The sequence below is a fragment of the Carcharhinus amblyrhynchos genome, chromosome 32 (genome assembly GCF_965287045.1).
Source record: "Carcharhinus amblyrhynchos chromosome 32, sCarAmb.v2.hapA, whole genome shotgun sequence".
NCBI classification, from domain to species: Eukaryota; Metazoa; Chordata; class Chondrichthyes; order Carcharhiniformes; family Carcharhinidae; genus Carcharhinus; species Carcharhinus amblyrhynchos.
The window spans coordinates 16,418,357-16,439,152 of record NC_137355.1 but is presented as its reverse complement, the minus strand read 5'-3'; the positions used below and the strand labels follow the sequence as shown (position 1 = coordinate 16,439,152).

General features: G+C 48.0%; 1 protein-coding gene across 1 annotated transcript in view; it reads left to right on the top strand.

Moving 5' to 3' along the window:
* Positions 1-20,796, top strand: part of LOC145360690 (collagen and calcium-binding EGF domain-containing protein 1-like) — a 107,378-nt gene that overhangs the window by 48,854 nt on the left and 37,728 nt on the right. The window contains exon 3 of the mRNA XM_080216049.1: positions 15,274-15,326. Within this exon, the coding sequence (XP_080072175.1) occupies positions 15,274-15,326 (53 nt within the window). The remainder of the gene's footprint in view (positions 1-15,273; positions 15,327-20,796) is intronic.

The window sequence follows — 20,796 nt, the reverse complement described above, 5'->3', positions numbered from 1 at the left end:
ATCCCATTTACCAGCACTTGGCCCACAGCCCTGAATGTTGCGGCGTGCCAAGTGCTCATCCCGGTACTTCTTAAAGGATGTGAGGCATCCCGCCTCCACCTCCCTCCCAGGCAGCACATTGCAGACCCTCACCACCCTCTGGGTAAAAAGGTTTTTCCTCACATTCCCCCCCCCTCAATCTCCTGTCCCTCTCCTTGAACCTGTGTCCCCTCGTAACTGACCCTCCAACTAAGGGGAACAGCTGCTCCCTATCCACTCTGCCCAAGTCCCTCATAATCATGTACACCTCGATCAGGTCGCCCCCTCAGCCTTCTCCTGCTCCACAGAAAACAACCCAAGCCTTTCCGACCTCTCTTCATAACCTAAATGTTCCATCCCAGGGCAGCATCCTGGCGAATCTCCTCTGTGATCCCATCGTAACGATAGTCACTCATTCCGAAGCTTTCCCCCCCCCTATTTTCTGGTGTGGGGTGCATGAGAATCTATTGGAGCTCGTTCAAACAAAAGCAGCTGCTCTGAACCTTCAGTTACATCTGTTATCCATCTCTCCGGAGAGTTAAGACAGTTGTTTGCTCTTGGTTGGGTGGTCCGATTTCTTCGCTGAGCTGAAGGAGACTGCAAAACATCTCCGTCGGCGCCATGAGACGTAGGAGCAGAAACAGCGCCATTCAGCCCATCGAGTCGGCTCTGTCACTCAATGAGATCGTGGGTGACACGGTGGTTAGCACTGCTGCCTCTCAGCGCCAGGGATCTGGGTTCAATTCTGCCCTTGGGTCACTGTCTGTGTGGAATCTAACCCTAATTCCAAGCATTTACCATGGCTAATCCCACTAACCTACACACCTTTGGACACTAAGGGGCAACTTAGTATGGCCAATCCACTAATCTGCACATTTTTGGACACTAAGGAGCAATTTAGCATGGCCAATCCTCTAACCTGCACATCTTTGGACACTAAGGGGCAATTTAGCATGGCCAATCCACTAATCTGCACATTTTTGGACACTAGGGGGCAATTTAGCATGGCCAATCCAACCAATCTACACATCTTTGGTCACTAAGGGGCAATGCAGCATTTCCAATCCACTTAACCAACACATCTTTGGACATTAAGGGGCAATTTAGCATGGCTAATCCACCTAACCTACACATCCTTAGACTTGAAGGAATAATTTAGCATGGACAATCCATCTAACCTATAAATCCTTAGATGTGAAGGGACAATTTAGCATGGCGAATCCACCTAAACTGCACATCTTTGCACCGTGGGAGGAAACCAGAGCACCAGGAGGAAACCCATGCAGACATGGGGGAGAATGTGCAGAGTCCACACATCTGGTCCCTTCCCATCCCCAATTGGAGTAGGTACTTTGTTAGTATTCTATTGGCAAGATAAAGGATGTCCTGAAAGCCACGACAGAAATGTCTCTATAATTCTCTCTATAATTAAAGGAATCAGTTGATGAATAAAGGGCAGAAAGGCCTGATTCCTTTTTCTGTGGGTTTTCTATTTCAACAGAATTAAAAAAAAATTCCAGTATTTGCAAAATGAGGGAAACACATCCAATTTCTTGTGAAGTACTCACCCTGACGCTGTTCTGAATGGCCTGGTTCCTCAGACTGATGCCCAGCATATTACTCTGTGAAGGTTCAATATATTTGAAATTCCACATTCTCGTGGGATAACTTTACAAACAGCGGGGAGTTTCCGTGGTGACCAGGCCAATATTCCTTCTCAGGCAGAAACTGCTCAGCTGTTGATGCCATCTGGGGGGACTTTGTGGCGTAACAGATTGGCAAGCACATTCGCCCAGGGAGGACAAACTGCATTCAGAACATTAGCCATTAGAATCGTACAATCCCTACAGTGCAGAAGGAGGCCATTTGGCCCTTCGAACCTGCACCAACACCAATCCCCACCCATGCCTTATCCCTATAACACAGTAAGAAGTCTCACAACACCAGATTAGAGTCCAACCAGTTTATTTGATAGTAATCTGACAAGCTTTTGGAAACGGTGTTCCTTTGTCAGGTGTGTGGAACGTTCTGGTCAGAGAAGGACATATAAAGTCACACACAGTTTACAGAATACTGATTAGAATGCAAGTCTTCACAGCTAACCTGCTATTCTAATCTGTAAATTCCAATTCCAACAGCAGTACAGAGAGTGCTATCAGTCAGCAGTCTATCTCTGGGAATGCCAGAGGAACTGACATACCCTTAAGTTTAAGTTTATTTATTATTGTCATTACATTAATGAAGTTACTGTGAAAACCCCCTGGTCGCCACATTCTGGCGTCCGTTCGGATACACTGAGGGAGAATTTAGCACCTAACCAGCACGTCTTTTGGACTGTGGGGGGAAACCGGAGCAACCGGAGGAAACCCATGCAGATACAAGGGGAGAATATGCAGACTCCACGTAGACAGTGACCCAAGCCGGGAATCGAACCCAGGTCCCTAGCGCTGTGAGGCAGCAATGCTAGCCCACTGTGCCACCATGCCAGTTAAATACAAGGAAAAGACAGCGTGATTGGCCCATCAACTGAGTCCTTAATCAGGGAACTCATAATCCAATAAGCTCCAAATTCAATGGCTGATTGAAGTAATTGCGATTCGAGATGCTGGCATTAGACTGGGGTAACACAGTAAGAAATCTCACAACACCAGGTTAAAGTCCAACAGGACGGCACAGTAGCACAGTGGTTAGCACTGCTGCTTCACAGCTCCAGGGACCTGGGTTCAATTCCCGGCTCGGGTCACTGACTGCGTGGAGTCTGCACATTCTCCTCGTGTCTGCGTGGGTTTCCTCCGGGTGCTCCGGTTTCCTCCCACAGTCCAAAGATGTGCGGGTTAGATTGATTGGCCATGCTAAAATTGACCCTTAGTATCCTGGGATGCGTAGGTTAGAGAGATTAGTGGGTAAATGTGTAGGGATATGGGGGTAGGGCCTGGGTGGGATTGTGGTCAGCGCAGACTCGATGGGCTGAAGGGGTTCTATGGTTTATTTGGTAGCAAAAGCCACTAGCTTTCGGAGCGCTGCTGCTTAAGCTAGTGGCTTTTGCTACCAAGTAATCGCAGACAGGGTTGTGAGAATTGGTTCCGGTCTCTTGGCTTTTGATGGCGTTTCCATGGCAGAATTTAGAGGTGTTATCCATGTTATTCTATTTTCTTTTGCTAATCGACTCAAAAACGTAAATCAGGGTTGGAGAAAAGTGAGCTGAGATCCCTGCAACGTTCGACGGTCTGGTTTGACAGGGGCGTAGATCATTCCGGGCCAGATCGAGTTGAGACTGGCCTTGTGTAAAGTCACAGAGTGAATGATGGTGGATGAGTGGGGGTATAACACAGCCAAGTCCAGTCCTGTCCTCATTTGACACCATCAAGACTGCTCAAGGACTGGGATCACTATCTGAAGGTTATTCACGCAGAGAAAATATTGGAACAGTTACCATCCCTGGGAAAGATGTCGGGTGTGTGTTGCTGTGGGATCGTGGATATTTTCTTAGCATTCCTGATTGGGTTGGATCCCACAAAATACATCAGCCTTCGCTTTCTCCTCGCTTACAGCACTTAAGTGTTGGAACCCTTCAACTTAGACCTGCCAAATAAGCCTCCTTCCATCTTTTCCAGGCCAAGTGATGATAGGGAGATGGTGATTAACAGCAGGCGATGGCCAAGTGGTATTACCGGTGGACTATTAATCCAGAAACCTGGCTAATGTTCTGGGGACATGGGTTTGAATCCTGCCACGGCAGATGGTGGAATTTGAATTCAATAAAAAATAATTTGCAATTAAGAATCTACTGATGACCATGAAGCCATTGTCGATTGTCAATAAATTAAGACACCAAGGGGCAATTTAGCATGGCCAATCCACCCAACCTACACAACTTGGGACACTAAGGGGCAATTTAGCATGGCCAATCCACCCAACCTATACAACTTGGGGTACTAAGGGCAATTTAGCATGGCTAATCCATCTAACCTAAACACCTTGGGACACTAAGGGGCAATTTAGCATGGACAACCCACGCAAACTGCACATCTTGGGACACTAAGGGGCAATTTAGCATGGCCAATCCACCCAAACTGCACATCTTGGGACACTATGGGGCAATTTAGCATGGCCAATCCACCCAAACTGCACACCTTGGGACACTAAGGGGCAATTTAGCATGGCCAATCTACCTAAACTGCACATCTTGGGACACTAAGGGGCAATTTAGCAAGGCCAATCCACCCAAACTGCACATCTTGGGACACTAAGGGGCAATTTAGCATGGCTAAACCATCTAACCTAAACACCCTGGGACACTAAGGGGCAATTTAGCATGGACAATCTACCCAAACTGCCCATTTTGGGACACTAAGGGGCAATTTAGCATGGCCAAACCACACAACCTGCACATCTTGGGACACTAAGGGACAATTTAGCATGACCAAACCACCCAACCCGCACATCTTGGGAGACTAAGGGGCAATTTAGCATAGCCAGTCCACCTAACCCGCACATCTTTGGACTGGGGAGGAAACTGGAGCACCTGGAGGAAACCCACTCAGACACGGGGAGAATGTGCAAACACCACACAGACAGTCACCCGAGGCCAGAATCGAACCCGGCTCCCTGATGCCGTGAGGCAGCAGTGCTCACCGCTCAGTTCTGGGGGCACGGGTTCAAATCCCACCATGGCAGCTGGTGGAAGTTTACGGCGAAGCTATCATCGTCGTCAAAAAAAACCCACCTGGTCGACTAAAAATCTTTTAGGGACCCTTGGCCCCTGGCCTGGTTTACAAATGCCCCACAGCAATGTGAATGGCTCTTAACCGCTCCTGTGAAATGGGCCTAGCAAACCGCTGAGTTCAAGGGTGACGAGGGATGGGAAATGAATGCTGGCCTTGCAGATGACACCCACATCCCATGAAAGGATAAAAGAGAGAAAAGCTCCCCCAAGCTCCCATTATTCATGTTCACAAGTGAAGACTGCTCCATTGTGAAGGAAGTCAATACTTAGACCAATTCCCATATACACAGCCCATTGATATTCCTTAATACCATGTGGAGATCTTCAACAGCAAGAGTCCTGACAAGGGGCCACTGTGTGGAGCAGTGCTTTGAAGAGAAGGTCACAGAGCCCTGTAGGATTGTTACTAAACAAGACCCTTTGACCACGGACTTTGGAAGCACAGACAGAAGTCTCTCTTCCCTTAAGGTCACGCGAGGTCAGAAATGATTATGAGGTTAACAGAAAACTAATTGAGCTTCAATCATCGGGCTTGACAATTTAACCATGCCGGCACAGATTTAAGATACTCAACTTATGGGGGGCACAGTGGTTAGCACTGCTGCCTCACAGCGCCAAGGACCTGGATTCGCTTCCTGGCTTGGGTCACTGTCTGTGTGGAGTTTGCACATTCTCCCCATGTCTGCGTGGGTTTCCTCCAGATGCTCCAGTTTCCTCCCACAGCTCAAAGCTGTGCAGGTTAGATGGATGCTAAAATTGTATCCTAGTGTCAGGGTAACTAGCTAGGGTAAATGCATGTGGTCATGGGGATAGGGTCTGGGTGGGATTGTTGCCGGTGCTGACTCAATGGGCTGAATGGCCTCCTTCTGCATTGTAGGATTCTATGATCTATAAACAAGGACCATTTACTTCTGAAGTGCAGTCGCTGCCGTAATGCAGGGAAGGCTCTGCCAATTTGTGCACAGCAAGCTCCCACAAGCAGTGTTCTGACTGAAGGGTTGACATTCCTCTGAGGGACCAAAGCTGGAATCCATCACTGTTTGCGCCTTGATCCACTCAAAGCCAGCCCCGGAAGGCCAATTCTGCAGGATGGCCCAGTGGTATTATCACTAGATTATTAATCCAGAAACTCAGCTAATGCTCCAGGGACCCGGGTTCGAATCCCGCCACATCAGATGGTGGAATTTGAATTCAATAAAAAAAATTCTAAATTAAGAATCTACTGATGACCGTGAAACCATTGTCAATTGTCGGAAAAACCCATCTGGTTCACTAATGTGCTTTAGGGAAGGAAATCTGCTGCCCTTAACTGGTCTGGCCTACATGTCATAGAATCTCGACAGTGCAGAAGGAGCCCATTCAGCCCATCGAGCCTGCACTGACACCAATCCCACCCAGCTCCTACCCTGTAACCCCACGTTTACCCTGGTAATCCCATTGACACTAATGGGCAATTTTAGCACGGCCAATTAATCTAACATGCACATCTTTGGACTGTGGGAGGAAGCTGGAGCACCCGGAGGAAACCCACGCAGACACGGGGAGAATGTGCAAACTCCACACAGACAGTGACCTGAGCTGCGAATTGAACCTGGATCCCTGGAGCTGCGAGGCAGCAGCGCTAACTACTGTGCCGCCTCTGTAATTCTAGCCTCGGGTCACTCACTACCTGTGTGGAGTTTGTACTTTCTCCCCATGTCTGCGTGGGTTTCCTCCGGGTGCTCCGGTTTCCTCCCACAGTCCAAAGCTGTGCAGGTTAGGTGGATTGGCCATGCTAAATTGCCCCTTAGTGTCCCAAAGATGTGTGGGTTAGGTGGATTGGCTAAATTGCCCCTTAATGTCAGGGAGATTAGCAGGGTAAATATGTGGGTTATGGGAATAGGGCCTGGGTGGGATTGGGGTCAGTGCAGACTCAATGGGCTGAATGGCCTCCTTTTGCACTGTAGGAATTCTATGAACAAAAATCTACCTTGATGCCCCAGTGCAGGACTAAGGAATGTCACATTGTCAGAAGTGCTATGTTTCAGATGAGATGCAGATTGGTATGGAAGTGGGGGGGGCAGGTGGGGGTGGCGGAGTTGGGGGGACGGCGGGGGGGTGTTGGGGAGCAGTGGGGCTCTTGTCTTATGCACCCTCAGGTGCTCATATAACGTTCTATGGTGCTTTGTTAAAGAAGATAGGGTGGGTTCTCCCGGGTGGTCTGGCCAATACGTATCTCTCAATCGACAGCACAAATCTAAGTGTTCCGGTTAGTGCGTTGCTGGGGTGTGGGAGTTTGCAGATTAGCTGCCAGGTTGCCGACGCTGCAAAATTTTGAAAGTTCTTCTGATCTGATGAAAAGTCATCAGCGTTAACCCTCCTCCGCACAGATACCCTCTCACTTGCTGAGTATTTCCATTATCTTCAGTTTCTCGTTCTGATGGGTTTTTCATGGTCGGTGCAGGGTCGAAGGACTTGTTCCCGCGGTGTAGTTTTCTTTGCTCTTTGTTCGATGCCCTTTAGGGAAGGAAATCTGCCGTCCTTACCCGGTCTGGCCTACATGTGACTCCAGAGCCTCAGCAATGTGGTTGACTCTCGACTGCCCTCAGGCAACTAGGGATGGGCAATAAATGCTGGCCAGGCAGCGACACCCATGTCCCACAAAAAAAAAATATATTTTTAAATTAATTTGTGGGACATGGGTGTTGCTGGCCAGTATTTATTGCCCATCCCTAGTTGCCTGAGGGCAGTCAAGAGTCAACCACATTGCTGAGGCTCTGGAGTCACATGTAGGCCAGACCGGGTAAGGACGGCAGATTTCCTTCCCTAAAGGACATTAGTGAACCCGATAGGTTCTTCCGACAATAGTTTCATGGTCATCAGTAGATTCTTAATTCCAGATATTTTTTATTGAATTCCAATACCACTACCTGCCATGGTCGGATTCGAACCCGGATCCCCAGAACACTAGCTGAGTTTCTGGATTAATAGTCGCCTCCCCTTAATGGATTGAGATACAGTGAAAAGTATTGTTTCTTGCACGCTATACAGACAAAGCATACCATTCATGGAGTACATAGGGGAGAAGGAAAGAGGAGGGTGCAGAATATAGTGTTTGAGTTATAGCCAGTGTGTAGAGAAAGATCAGCTTAATATAAGGTAGGTCCATTCAAAAGTCTGATAGCAGCAGGGAAGAAGCTGTTCTTGAGTCGGTTGGTACGTGACCTCAGACTTTTGCATCTTTTCCCGATGGAAGAAGGTGGAAGAGAGAATGCCCGGGGTGCCTGGGGTCCCTAATTATACTGGCTTTTCCGAGGCAACAGGAAGTGTGGACAGAGTCAATGGCTGGGAGGTTGGTTTGGGTGATAGGCTGGGCTTTGTTTTCCAGCAATAACCTTTGTAGTTTCTTGCGGTCTTGGACAGAGCAGGAGCCCATACCAAGCTGTGATACAACCGGAGAGGATGCTTTCTATGGTGCATCTGTAAAATTTGGTAGCGGACATGCCTAATTTCCTGAGTCTTCTGAGAAAGTGGAGATGTTGATGGGCTTCCTTAACTATAGTGTTGGCAATGGAGTGACCAGGACAGGTTGTTGGTGAAGTGGACACTTAGAAACTTGAAGGTACAGACAATGTGAGTGGAGAGTGCATTAAGCACAGGTTAAAGAGATGTGTATTGTCTCCAGCCAGGACAGTTAGTGAGATTTGGCAAGCCCAGGCAAATCATGGGGGTTACAGATAGTGTGACATGAACCCAAGATCCCGGTTGAGGCCGTCCTCATGTGTGCGCAACTGGGCTATCAGTTTCTGCTCAGCGACTCTGTGCTGTCGTGTGTCATGAAGGCCACCTTGGAGAACGCTTACCCGAAGATCAGAGACTGAGTGCCCGTGACTGCTGAAGTGTTCCCCAACAGGAAGAGAACACTCTTGCCTGGTGATTGACAAGCAGTGTTCATTGATCCATTATCATAGCGTGTGCATGGTCTCCCCAGTGTACCATACCTCAGGATATCCAAGGTGGCCTTCAGACACACGACAGCGCAGAGTCACTGAGCAGAGACTGACAGCCAAGTTCCGCACACGAGGACGGCCTCAACAGGGATCTTGGGTTCGTGTCACACTATCTGTAACCCCCATGACTTACCTGGGCTTGCAAAATCTCACTAACTGTCCTGTCTGGAGACAATACACATCTCTTTAACCTGTGCTTAACCCTCTCTCCACTCACATTGTCTGTACCTTTAAGATTTGATTACCTGTAAAGACTCACATTCCAACCATTATTTTGTAAATTGAGTTTGTGTGTTTATATGCCCGGTTTGAGAACAGAATTCCCACTTACCTGACGAAGGGGCAGTGCACCGAAAGCTAGTGACTTTTGCTACCAAATAAACCTGTTGGACTTGAACCTGGTGTTGTGAGAGTTCATATTGTGTTCAAGGGTGAATTTTGCAGATGACTGTGGAACCACTGCTCCACCTTGTGGACATTGCCCAGCTCTGCAGTCACTTACACATGCTGAATAATCTCTGCATTTATGTGTTGCTAGCATATGGCCTGCAGTTTCATCTAATCTAAATGCGATCCTTTTGCGTGTTAAGAATCTTTTTTTAACGATAAATAAACACCTTGAGTTGGCTGGTTCACTTTGCTACAATCTCAAGATCCCTAGTCAAAATCACCATCTGGGATTGGGGCGGCGCAGTGGCACAGTGGTTAGCACAGCTGCCTCACTGCGCCACAGACCTGGGTTCGATTCCTGGCTTGGCTCACTGTCTGTGTGGAGTCTGCACATTCTCCCCATGTCTGCATGGGTTTTCTCCGGGTGCTCCGATTTCCTCCCACAGCCTAAAAGATGTGCGGGTTAGGGGTATTGGCCATGCTAAATTGCCCCTTCATGTCAGGGTAAATATGTGGGTTTATGGGGATGGGGCCTGGGTGGGATTGTGGTTGGTGCAGGCTCGATGGGCTGAATGGCCTCCTTCTGCACTGTCGGGATTCAAAGATTTTATATTAAATTCCCAGCACAGAGAGTCAGTGTGTATCTATAGCCATCACAGGGTCCTTGATAACACGGCCAGGTTGACAGCAGACTTGTGTCGTCAGTTTGCGGGTTTTGTTAATTCACTTTTAATTGGGTCTTGAAATGGAGATGGTGAAAAATGAACGAAACACGTTGGAAATATTCGGGTTAGGCAGTGTCTGGGAAAAATGTGAAGAGAGGTAACAGAATCACAGAATCCTACAGTGCAGAAGGAGGCCATTCAGCCCATCGAGTTGACACTGACTACAATCCCTCCCAGGCCCTATCCCCACAGCCCTAGTTAGTCCCCCTGACACTAAGGGGCAAATTATCACCTAACCCACACTTCTTTTGGATTGTGGGAGGAAACCGGAGCACCCGGAGGAAAGCCACGCAGACACAGGGAGAACATGCAAACTCCACATCGACAGTGACCCGGGGCCGAGATTGAACCCAGGTCCCTGGCGCTGTGAGGCAGCAGTGCTAACCACTGCGCCACCATGCCAACCTGATTGAAAGGAGGTAGTAATGTGGGAAAGAGAAGGAAAGAGCGAAAGAAAACATCATGTTAAGAGTGGAAGGTGGCGTGGACTTCAGGATAAAATCAACGATGGGGGTTTTGGCAAATGGGGGGGATGGGGTAATGGGGCAAGGAAAAGAATGAATAATTGGTCCAGAGGGACTGTGATTGGTAATTACCAATTACCATAGTCACTTCCTAAACTCGGGAGTGGTGGTATTGTAGCGTAAAGCTTAAATTTATTTTTATTTATTAGTATTTATTATCATGGATAACCATCATTAAAATTTAAAGTTTATTTATTGGTGTCACAAGTAGGCTTACATTAACACTGCAATGAAGTTACTGTAAAAATCCCTGAGTTGCCACACACTGGCACCTGTTCGGGTACATTGAGAGAGAATTTAGCACGGCCAATGCACCCTAACCAGCACGTCTTACGGACTGCGGGATTTGATTTGATTTGATTTATTATTGTCCCGTGTATTAGTATACAGTGAAAAGTATTGTTTCTTGTGTGCTATACAGACAAAGCACACCATTCATAGAGAAGGAAAGGAGACAGTGCAGAATGTAGTGTTACAGTCATAGCTAAGGCATAGAGAAAGATCAACTTAATGCGAGGTAAGTCCATTCAAAAGTCTGACAGCAGCAGGGAAGAAGCTGTTTGAGTCGGTTGGTACGTGACCTCAGACTTCTGTACCTTTTTTCCTGACGGAAGAAGTTGGAAGAGAGAATGTCCGGGGTGCGTGAGGTCCTTAATTATGCTGGCTGCTTTGTTGAGATAGTGGGAAGTGTAGACAGAGTCAATGGATGGGAGGCTAGTTTGCGTGATGGATTGGGCTACATTCATGACCTTCTGTAGTTCCTTGCGGTCTTGGGTGGAGAAGGAGCCCATACCAAGCTCTGATACATCCAGAAAGAAAGCTTTCTATGGTGCATCTGTAAAAATTGGTGAAAGTTGGTGGAGGAAACCAGGTCATATGGCCCACGCCACTGGACGTGGAGTTTGCACGTTCTCCCCGTGTCTGCATGGGTTTCCTCCGGCTACTCCGGTTTCCTCCCACACTCCAAAGAATTGCGGGTAAGGTTGATTGGCCATGCTAAAAATTGCCCCTTAGAGTTGTGAGATGCGTGGGTTAGAGGGATTAAGTAGAGATATTGGGAGGGGGGGGGGGGGGGTGGGGGGGTAGGGCCTGGGTGGGATTGTGGTTGCTGCAGACTCAATGGGCCGAATGGGCTCCTTCTTCTGCACTGTGGGGTTTCTATGATTCTATCAACAACAACAACTTGCATTTATATAGAGCCTTCAGTGTTGCAACATGTCCCATAGCAATTCATGGAAAAAATCGATTGACACTGAGCTAGATTGGGAGATAATTGTATAGGTGGCCATTAACTTGAAAGAAATGATTTTTAAATGAGTCTTCTACAGGATGAGAGAGAGAGAGACTGAGAAAGGAGAGAGAAAGAGACTGAGAAAGGAGAGAGACTGAGAAAGGAGAGAGTGACTGAGAAAGGAGAGAGTGACTGAGACAGGAGAGAGAGAGACTGAGAAAGGAGAGAGAGAGAGACTGAGAAAGGAGAGAGAGACTGAAAAAGGAGCGAGAGAGACTGAAAAAGGAGAGAGGGAGAGACTGAGAAAGGAGAGAGAGAGACTGAGAAAGAAGGGAGAGAGAAAGAGACTGAGAAAGGAGAGAGAAAGAGAGACTGATAAAGGAGAGAGACAGAGACTGAAAAAGGGAGAGATGAGAAAGGAGACAGAGAGACTGAGAAAGAGAGAGAGACTGAGAAAGGAGAGAGAGAGAGATTGAGAAAGGAAGAGAAAGAATTCAAAAATTCTTAGGCAATGGAGGTATGCTCACCAATAGTGGGATGAAGGGGCAGGGATAAGATTTGAGGAATGGGGGCATTCTTGGAATGCTGCAGAGGGTGGGAGAGATCAGTCAATGCAATGAATCAGCCAAGGAACGCTCGACACTGTGTGATACAAGTTACTTCATGATCCGGTGAGATTGGGACACACACAAACAAACAGCCAGTACCTGATTAATGTGCTTATCTTTCACTGATAGGCATCTCCTCCTGAAATGGCACTGTGAACAAGCTCAGCCAATGGTCTAAGTTTATTTATTTATTAACGTCACAAGTAGGCTCACATTAACACTGCAATGAAGTTACTGTGAAAATCCCCTGGTCGTCACACTCCGGCGTCTGTTCGGGTACACTGAGGGAGAATTTAGCACGGCCAATGCACCCTAACCAGCACAGTCTTTCAGACTGTGGGAGGAAACCCACGCAGACATGGGGAGAACGTGCAGACTCTGCACAGACAGTGACCCAAGCCGGGAATCGAGCCCGGGTCCCTGGCACTGTGAGGCAGCAGTGCTGACCCACTGTGCCACCGTGCTGTCCCACAGTGACTCCCGGATCTCCTGGTTTTAGCTGGTGTACAACACTCCCAGGTACTGGACGTCACAAACTGTCCAAAAAGAAAGAAAGGGTTGTTTTTCTCCCCGGCGTTACTGTCACTCACTCTGGGATTCCGGGAAAAGGAAAGGAAGTTGGCCAATGTTTTTCTTTCAGGAGGCGCTCCAGCTGTTGCTAGGGTTGATTGATGAGGATGACGGATAAATGGGTCTCCTGTAAAATTGAACTGTAAAAATGAACATCGCGCGCGGCCAAAATGAATGAGAATGAGTCCTCAGTGGAGCAGGGCTCCGGGCAGTGTTTGCGGATGCTTGTGGTTGCTGTGGGTGTTTTGGCAGAGACTGAGGATCCCACCCACCAGTCGCTGAGTGATCCGCGGTCCCATCAGAAAGCTGCTGAGGTCTGAAGTTGTTCTCTCCTTCCTTCTCCACCTCTCCCCTCCCCTCCCCCCCAACTTTCCCCCACCCCCAAATTAATAAACAGGAAACAACCCCACCCCCCCCCCCCACTCCCCCTCAGCAGCCTCTGTGTTGATCTAGCGGAGATGTGGAGACGTTGGACTGGGGTAAACGCAGTCAGAAGTCTCACAACACCAGCTTAAAGTCCAACAGGTTTATTTGATAGTAAATGCCACAAGATTTCGGAACACGCTGTTCCTTCGTCAGGTGAGTGGAAAGTTCTGATCAGAACAGGGTTTACTATTGAATAAACTTGTTGGACTTTAAGCTGCTGTTGTGAGACTTCTTACTGATTCTAGCGAAACCAGGTCAAAGTGGAAATGGGTGGTCTCCTCTCCTGAGGTCGAGAAAGAGGAAGGAGATCAGCCTGAGGCTCCTAAACACTCCCCATGTGCCTTCTGGATCATGCCCAGGGGGTGACACCGTGGTTACTTAGCACTGATGCCCCACAGCATCAGGGACCCGGTTCAATTCCCAGCTTGGGTCACTGTCTGTGCGGAGTTCTCCCCGTGTCTGCGTGGGTTTCCTCCCACAATCTGAAAGACCTGCTGGTTAGGATGCATTGGCCATACTAAATTCTCCCTCGGTGTACCCGAACAGATGCCGGAGTGGGCGACTAAGGGATTTTCACAGCAACTTCATTGCAGTGTTAATGTAAGCCTTACTTGTGACACTAATAAATAAATTTTACTTTAAAATTCTTTTTACAGTGTTTTTGATTTATTTGGACTTGATTTATTATTGTCACATATACTAGTATACAGTGAAAAGTATTGTTTCTTGCGTGCTATACAGACAAGGCATACCGTTCATAGAGAAGGAACGGAGAGAGCGCAGAATGTAGTGTTACAGTCATAGCTAGTGTGCAGAGAAAGATCAGCTTAGTATAAGGTAGGTCCATTCAAAAGTCTGACAGCAGCAGGGAAGAAGCTGTTCTTGAGTTGGCTGATACGTGACCTCAGACTTTTGTATCTTCTTCCCGACGGAAGAAGGTGGAAGAGAGAATGTCCGGGGTGTGTGGGGGTCCTTGATTATACTGGCTGCTTTTCCCAAGGCAGCGGGAAGTGTAGACAGAGTCAATGGATGGGAGGCTGGTTTGTGTGATGGATATTCAGGACCTTTTGTAGTTCCTTGCGGTCTTGGGCAGAGCAGGAGCCCATACCAAGCTGTGATACAACCAGAAAGAATGCTTTCAATGGTGCATCTGTAAAAGTTGGTGAGAGTCATAGCCGACATGCCAAATTTCCTTCGTCTTCTGAGAAAGTGTGTAGAGGAAATAAAGAACTTGCATTTTGATAGCACTTCTCTGAGCTGTAGAAGGTTGCTTTCAAGCCAATGAGGTTCTTTTTGAAATGTATTCCCTGGCGTAAACTAGGAAATGTGGCAGCCAAGTTTAGGCTCAATGGGCCGAATGGCGTCCCCCACTTCTATTATCTAACTGTGCAGAGCAAGATCCCACAACATTTGGGTTGAGGGACACACTCCCCTTCTCTTCCCTGAAACAGTATCCCAGGAACTTTTACCTCCATCTGCACAGGCGGACCTGGCTTCTCATCTGAAAGACAGCGTCTCTGACAGTGCCGCACTCCCTCTGTACCGCGCTGGAACGTCAGCCAAGTCACATGTCCTAGTCCGAGGATAGGACTAAAAGCCACGAGGTTCGGAGTCAGAGATGAGAGTGCTTTGGGGTGGCACAGTGGTTAGCACTGCTTCCTCACAGCGCCAGGGTTCGATTCCCAGTTTGGGTCACTGTCTGTTCTCCCCATGTCTGACTGGGTTTCCTCCGGGTACCCCGGTTTCCTCCCACAGTCCAAAACAACGTGTCGGTTTAGGGTGCATCGGCCGTGCTAAATTCTCCCTCTGTGCACCCGAGAGGGGCCGGAGTGTGGCAACTGGGGGATTTTCATAATGACTTCATTGCAGTGTTAATGTAAGCCTACCTGTGACAGTGATAGATACTCTGACCTGACTAGGAGGGGGACTGTCCCAGTGGGGCGAAGTGATGCAACTTAAGATCTTGTGATAGAGAATGAATGGCTCTCGTTACACTGCTCAAGAACTGAAAATGACCGATTCACTTTCCAGTGTGTTCATTTCTTTCTTTGTTTCTCTGCACTCAGGAAGAAATGCTGCAGAGGTTACAGATTTGTCCTTGGCCAGTGCATTCCTGAAGGTAAGCTGTTCATAACTGACTCTCCTATGGAACTCCCTCCGTTGAGGGAAATGACATTTATTTTTGTTGGAAGAATGGAAGTTATTGCCCCTCTCCAACTTTCCCCAAATTTGATTTGATTTAATATTGTCACATATATTGGTATACAGTGAAAAGTATTGTTTCTTGCGCACTATACAAAGCGTACCATTCATAAGGGAGAAGGGAAGGAGAGGGTGCAGGTTATTGTGATTCGATTTGATTTATTATTGTCATTGAGATACATGGAAAAATATTGTTCCTTGTTTCATAGAATCCCTCCAGTGCAGAAGGAGGCCACTCGGCCCATCGAGTCTGCACTGACAACACTCCCACCCAGGCCCTATCCCCGTAACCCCACATATTTACCCCACTAACCTATGCATCCCAAGACACTAAGGGGCGTGGCCAATGAATCTAACCTGCACATCTTTGGGCTGTGGGAGGAAACCGGAGCTCCTGCAGGAAACCCACGTAGACACGGGGAGAACGTGCAAACTCCACACAGACAGTGACCCAAGGCTGCTTATCATACCAACAAGTAAATTAATCCCATTAAACACCCCTTACCAGACGAGGCCAGCACAATGGGTTAGCACTGCTGCCTCACAGTGCCAAGGACCTGGATTCGCTTCCTGGCTTGGGTCACTGTCTGTGTGGAGTTTGCACATTCTCCCCGTGTCTGCATGGGTTACCTCCAGGTGCTCAGGTTTCCTCCCACAGTCTGAAAGACGTGCTGGTTAGGGTGTGTTGGCCGTTCTAAATTCTCCCTCAGTGTACCCGAACAGGTTCTGGAGTTTGGCAACTAGAGGATTTTCACTATAACTTTACTGCAGTTTTTAACACAAGGCGACTTGTGACACCAACAAATAAAATTAATCCCCTTAAACACCCTTTAACCCTAATCAGATGAGGGTAGCACAGTGGTTAGCGCTGCTGCCTCTCGGTGCCAGGGACCCGGGTTCAATTCCCAGCTTGGGTCACTGTCTGTGTGGAGCTTGCGCATTCTCCCCGTGTCTGCGTGGGTTTCCTCCAGGTGCTCCGGGTTCCTCCCACAGTCGGAAAGACGTGTTGGCTCAGTGCTAAATTCTCTCTCAGTGTACCGGAGTGTGGCGACTAGGGGGATTTTCACAGTAACTTCACTGCATTGTTAATGTAAGCCTCACTTGTGACACTAATAAATAAACTTTAAATCCAAGTGGTATATACAGCCAGTTCCTAGCAGCTCGGCACATTGGAAATACTGGATGCAAGAGGTACAAAAAAGAGACTGAAATCAAAGCCAGAAAAATGTTGGCATTTGACGTTGCTGCGGTTTTGGATGGAGATTGGCTCGGTTTAATCAAAGTCTGCTCCTTCAGCTGTTTCTTTGGAACAATCTGTGTGGCTAGGAGAGGGGGAAAGAAATGAATAATTTCCTACAGCGACTCTGAGCCTTGTTGTTCCCTTTCTGCGTCGTTAAACTTCCTTTTCTTTCCCTGAGCTCAGCAACTCCCAGTCAGACGTAGGCAGATCTCATCCCAAGTACTCGATTCAGAATTCAAGCATGGCTGGAAAAAGACACTTCCCGTCAAAATTTTTCATCTGGCACTCATCAGGATGGATGCAAGAATGCCAGATTTCAAAGGGAGCAGCAATTTTATGCTTGATGAGAGGAAAAAAAAGGTGCGATTGGTTGGCAAGTCATAAGGCGGGGTTTTACGACCTCGCCCGATTGAGACCAGAAATTCCCACTCGAGGTTAACAGACATTTCCGTTTTCCATGCCTCACCTGCTCCGATTCCGTAGTGGGCAGTGCAGTAGAATTCCGGCAATTACGTCGTAGAGCAATACAGAAGTACAAAGCATAAAGGTGTGCAGGTTAGGCTGTTTGGCCATGCTAAATCAACCCTAGTGTCAGAGGGATTAGCAGGGTAAATGTGTGGGGTTGTGGTCAGTACAGACCTGGAGAAGGGATGCCCGAGGGCACTGTTGAGGCCTTCCGTGCCCGCTGGGCACCGCAGGGGCTGGGGTGTATTATCCACCCCTTTAATCTCATTTTAGTTTGATGTTTGAAGTTTCCTTTCTGCCTTGTTTTTTGTTTTGGCCACTGCTGTTCTCTTTGGGGACCGCCCCTTTCAATTTCTCCCTCGGTTAATTTGATTTAGTTCAATTGTTTAGTCAAAAAGATTGACAGCAAAGAGCTAAATGACAAGATGGAGGGTAGGTCTTCTGAGGAAGTGTTGAGGGAGCTGGGGCTTTTCTCTTTAGAGCGGAGGAGGATGAGAGGCGACTTAATAGAGGTTTATAAGATGATGAGGGGGGGGATAGATAGAGTGGATGTGCAGAGACTATTTCCTGGGCTGGATTTACCCAGTCACGAATGTAGCCACAGCAGAGGGTTAGGTCAAGCACGGAAGGCCTCAACAGTGACCCACTGGTCACCCGCTGCCTGGACCTGTTGATGGCAAGCTTACCCAGCAGCAGGTTCACGAGGAAGTCCTTCACCTTCCCCACCCCTTCCCCGCACTGGGTGTCCGAAATCAGCTCTTCCCTGTCTGTGGTGACATTTTTAAAAGCACTCTGGGTTGTCCTGAGGCTGTGGAAAGGGCAACAGAAATGCAAGTCTCACCTTCCTGCTCCTGGCTGTGTTGCCATCTACCTTTAAAACACTAGGTGGGGCTGCTCCGTGCTGCCACTTGATTGAGGCAAACACTGTTGCTCCAAATGATGAGACACATTGCTTCCGTCACACAAAACATCGAGAAAAAGGTAGACTCGTTTATCAACGTCAGGTTACAGTCAGCAACTGGGAGCACTGCATCACACCAGATGGGTAGCACACTGGTTAACACTGCTGCCCCACAGCACCAGGGACCTGAGTTCAATTCTGATCTCGGGTCACTGTCTGTGTGGAGTCTGCACATTCTCCCCGTGTCAGCGTGGGTTTCCTCTGGATACTCCAGTTTCCTCCCAAGGTCCAAAGATGTGTAAGTTAGGTGGATTGGCCGTGTTAAATTGTTCCTTAGTGTCCAAAGATATGTAGGTTAGGTGGATTGGCCAAGCTAAATTGCTCCTTAGGGTCCAAAGATGTGCAGGTTAGGTGGATTGGCCATGCTAAATTGCTCCTTAGGGTCCAGAGATGTGCAGGTTAGGTGGATTGGCCATGGCTAAATGCGTGGGGTTATAGAGATGGGATAGAGGGGAGGGCCTGGATGGATGCTCATTCAGATAGTCAGGGCAGAATCAATGGGCCAAGGATTCAATGGTTCTATGGAAAGATGTGTGACAGTGAACGCAACAGAACAAGGCTCATGGGTGGAGAGGGGGCTCACAATGTTGAAATGGCAGCGTGGGCTCGTTGGGCCGAAGGGCCTGTTTCCCGTGCTGTGTTGTTCTTTGTTCTTTGTTCTAACAGTGGCTATCCCAGAGTCTATAACAAGAACAATGAAAGACTGTATTCCTATCATTGATGCTGAAGGAGAAGAAATTGTGTCGTTTGTGTTTGCCTTCTCTTGATGTTTAGATGGGTAAGAATCCATACAATCCCCACAGTGCAGAAGGAGGCCATTCGACCCATCGAGTCTGCACTGACAACAATCCCACCCAGGCCCCATCCCCACAACCCCACATATTTACCCTCCTAATCCCCCTGGTTAATTTAGCATGGCCAATCCACCTAACCCGCACATCTTTGGAGTGTGGGGGGAAACTGGGGGAAACCCACACAGACACAGGGAGAATGTGCCAACTCCACACAGACAGTGACCTGAGGCTGGAATTAAACCTGGGTTCATTCTGTTAACCCTTCGCAATACTAAAGCGGTGAAAATGCTGGAGATTAATGGCCATTCCTGAACAGACTGTGAGATCAGAGGTGAACATAAGAACAGGATGTCAAGAAAGAAACTGAAACCAACATCTGGGTCTCAGTAATATTTTCACCTTGAATGATAAATTGATGGTTAGGTGTCATTAGCTATCAAAAGTGAGTCATCCAACACAAGTTGCTGGAAGATGAAAGAAAAGAACTTTGCATTTCTATGACACCTGTCATGGCCTCAAGATGGCGCAAGGCGCTTTGCAGTCAGCGAAGGACTTTTGCAATGCAGTTGCTCGCACACAGCGAGCTCCCAAAAACACAGCAAAGAACTAAGCAGCACGGTGGCACAGTGGGTTAGCGCTGCTGCCCCACAGCGTCAGGGGCCCGGGTTCGATTCCCAGCCTTGGGTCACTGTCTGTGTGGAGTCTGCACGTTCTCCCCGTGTCTGCGCGGGTTTCCTCCTGGTGCTCCAGTTTCCTCCCAAAAGATGTGCTGGTTAGGGAGCATTGGCCGTGCTAAATTCTCCCCCAAAAATCCCATGAAAGAACACCTTTGAAAAATAGCACTACATCGCGTGTTGCAACTCTTTGTAGTTTCTTGCGGTCTTGGTCAGAGCAGGAGCCATATCAAGCTGTGATACAACCAGAAAGGGTGCTTTCTATGGTGCATCTGTAAAAATTGATGAGAGTTGTAGCTGACATGCTAAATTTCCTTCGCCTCCTGAGAAAGTAGAGGCTCTGATGGGCTTTCTTAACTATAGTGTCAGCGTGGAGGGTCCAGGACATGTTGGTGATCTGGACACCCAGAAACTTGAAGCTCTTGACAATTTCAATTTCATTCCTACTGATGTAGACAAGGGCATGTTCTCATCTACGCTATCCGAAGTCGATGACAATCTCCTTCATTTGACTGACATGGAACGATGATGTGAAACAAAATGTCTTTTATTGGAGAGGAATTAATGCACACACATTCAAACCCATGTGCATCCATTCTCTCATGTACACATACGTGTACAGTCACTCACACTCTTTCACACACAAACACATGGACATACACACACACATACTCACTAATGCACACACACACACATTTATTTAAACAAAGGAAAAATACAGCACGGTAACAGGCCCTTCGACCCCCACCCCAAGCCTGTGCCGATAATGATGCCCTAACTAAACTAAAAAAACCTTTCTTCCTTCACTCGGTCTGTATCCCTCTATTCCCTCCCTGTTCATGTACCCATCCAAGTGCCTCCTAAATGTTGCTAATGTGCCTGGCAGTGTGTTCCAGGCACCCAACACTCTCCGCGTGAAAACCCTACTCTGCACATCTCCCTTAAACTCTCCCCCCTTTCACTTTGAACCTGTGCGCCCTTCATAATTGACACTTCTAGAAATCATAGAAACCGTACAGTACAGAGAGGCCATTCAGCCCATCGAGTCTGTACTGACCACAATCCCACCCTGGCCCTGCCCCCCCGCCAAACTCCACCATATCCCTACATATTTTACCCACTAATCCCTCTAACCTAAGCATCTCAGGACAGTAAGGGGCAATTTTAGCACAGCCAATCAACCTAACTCACACATCTTTGGAAGGAAACTGGAGCACCCGGAGAAAACCCACGCAGACACGAGGAGAATGTGC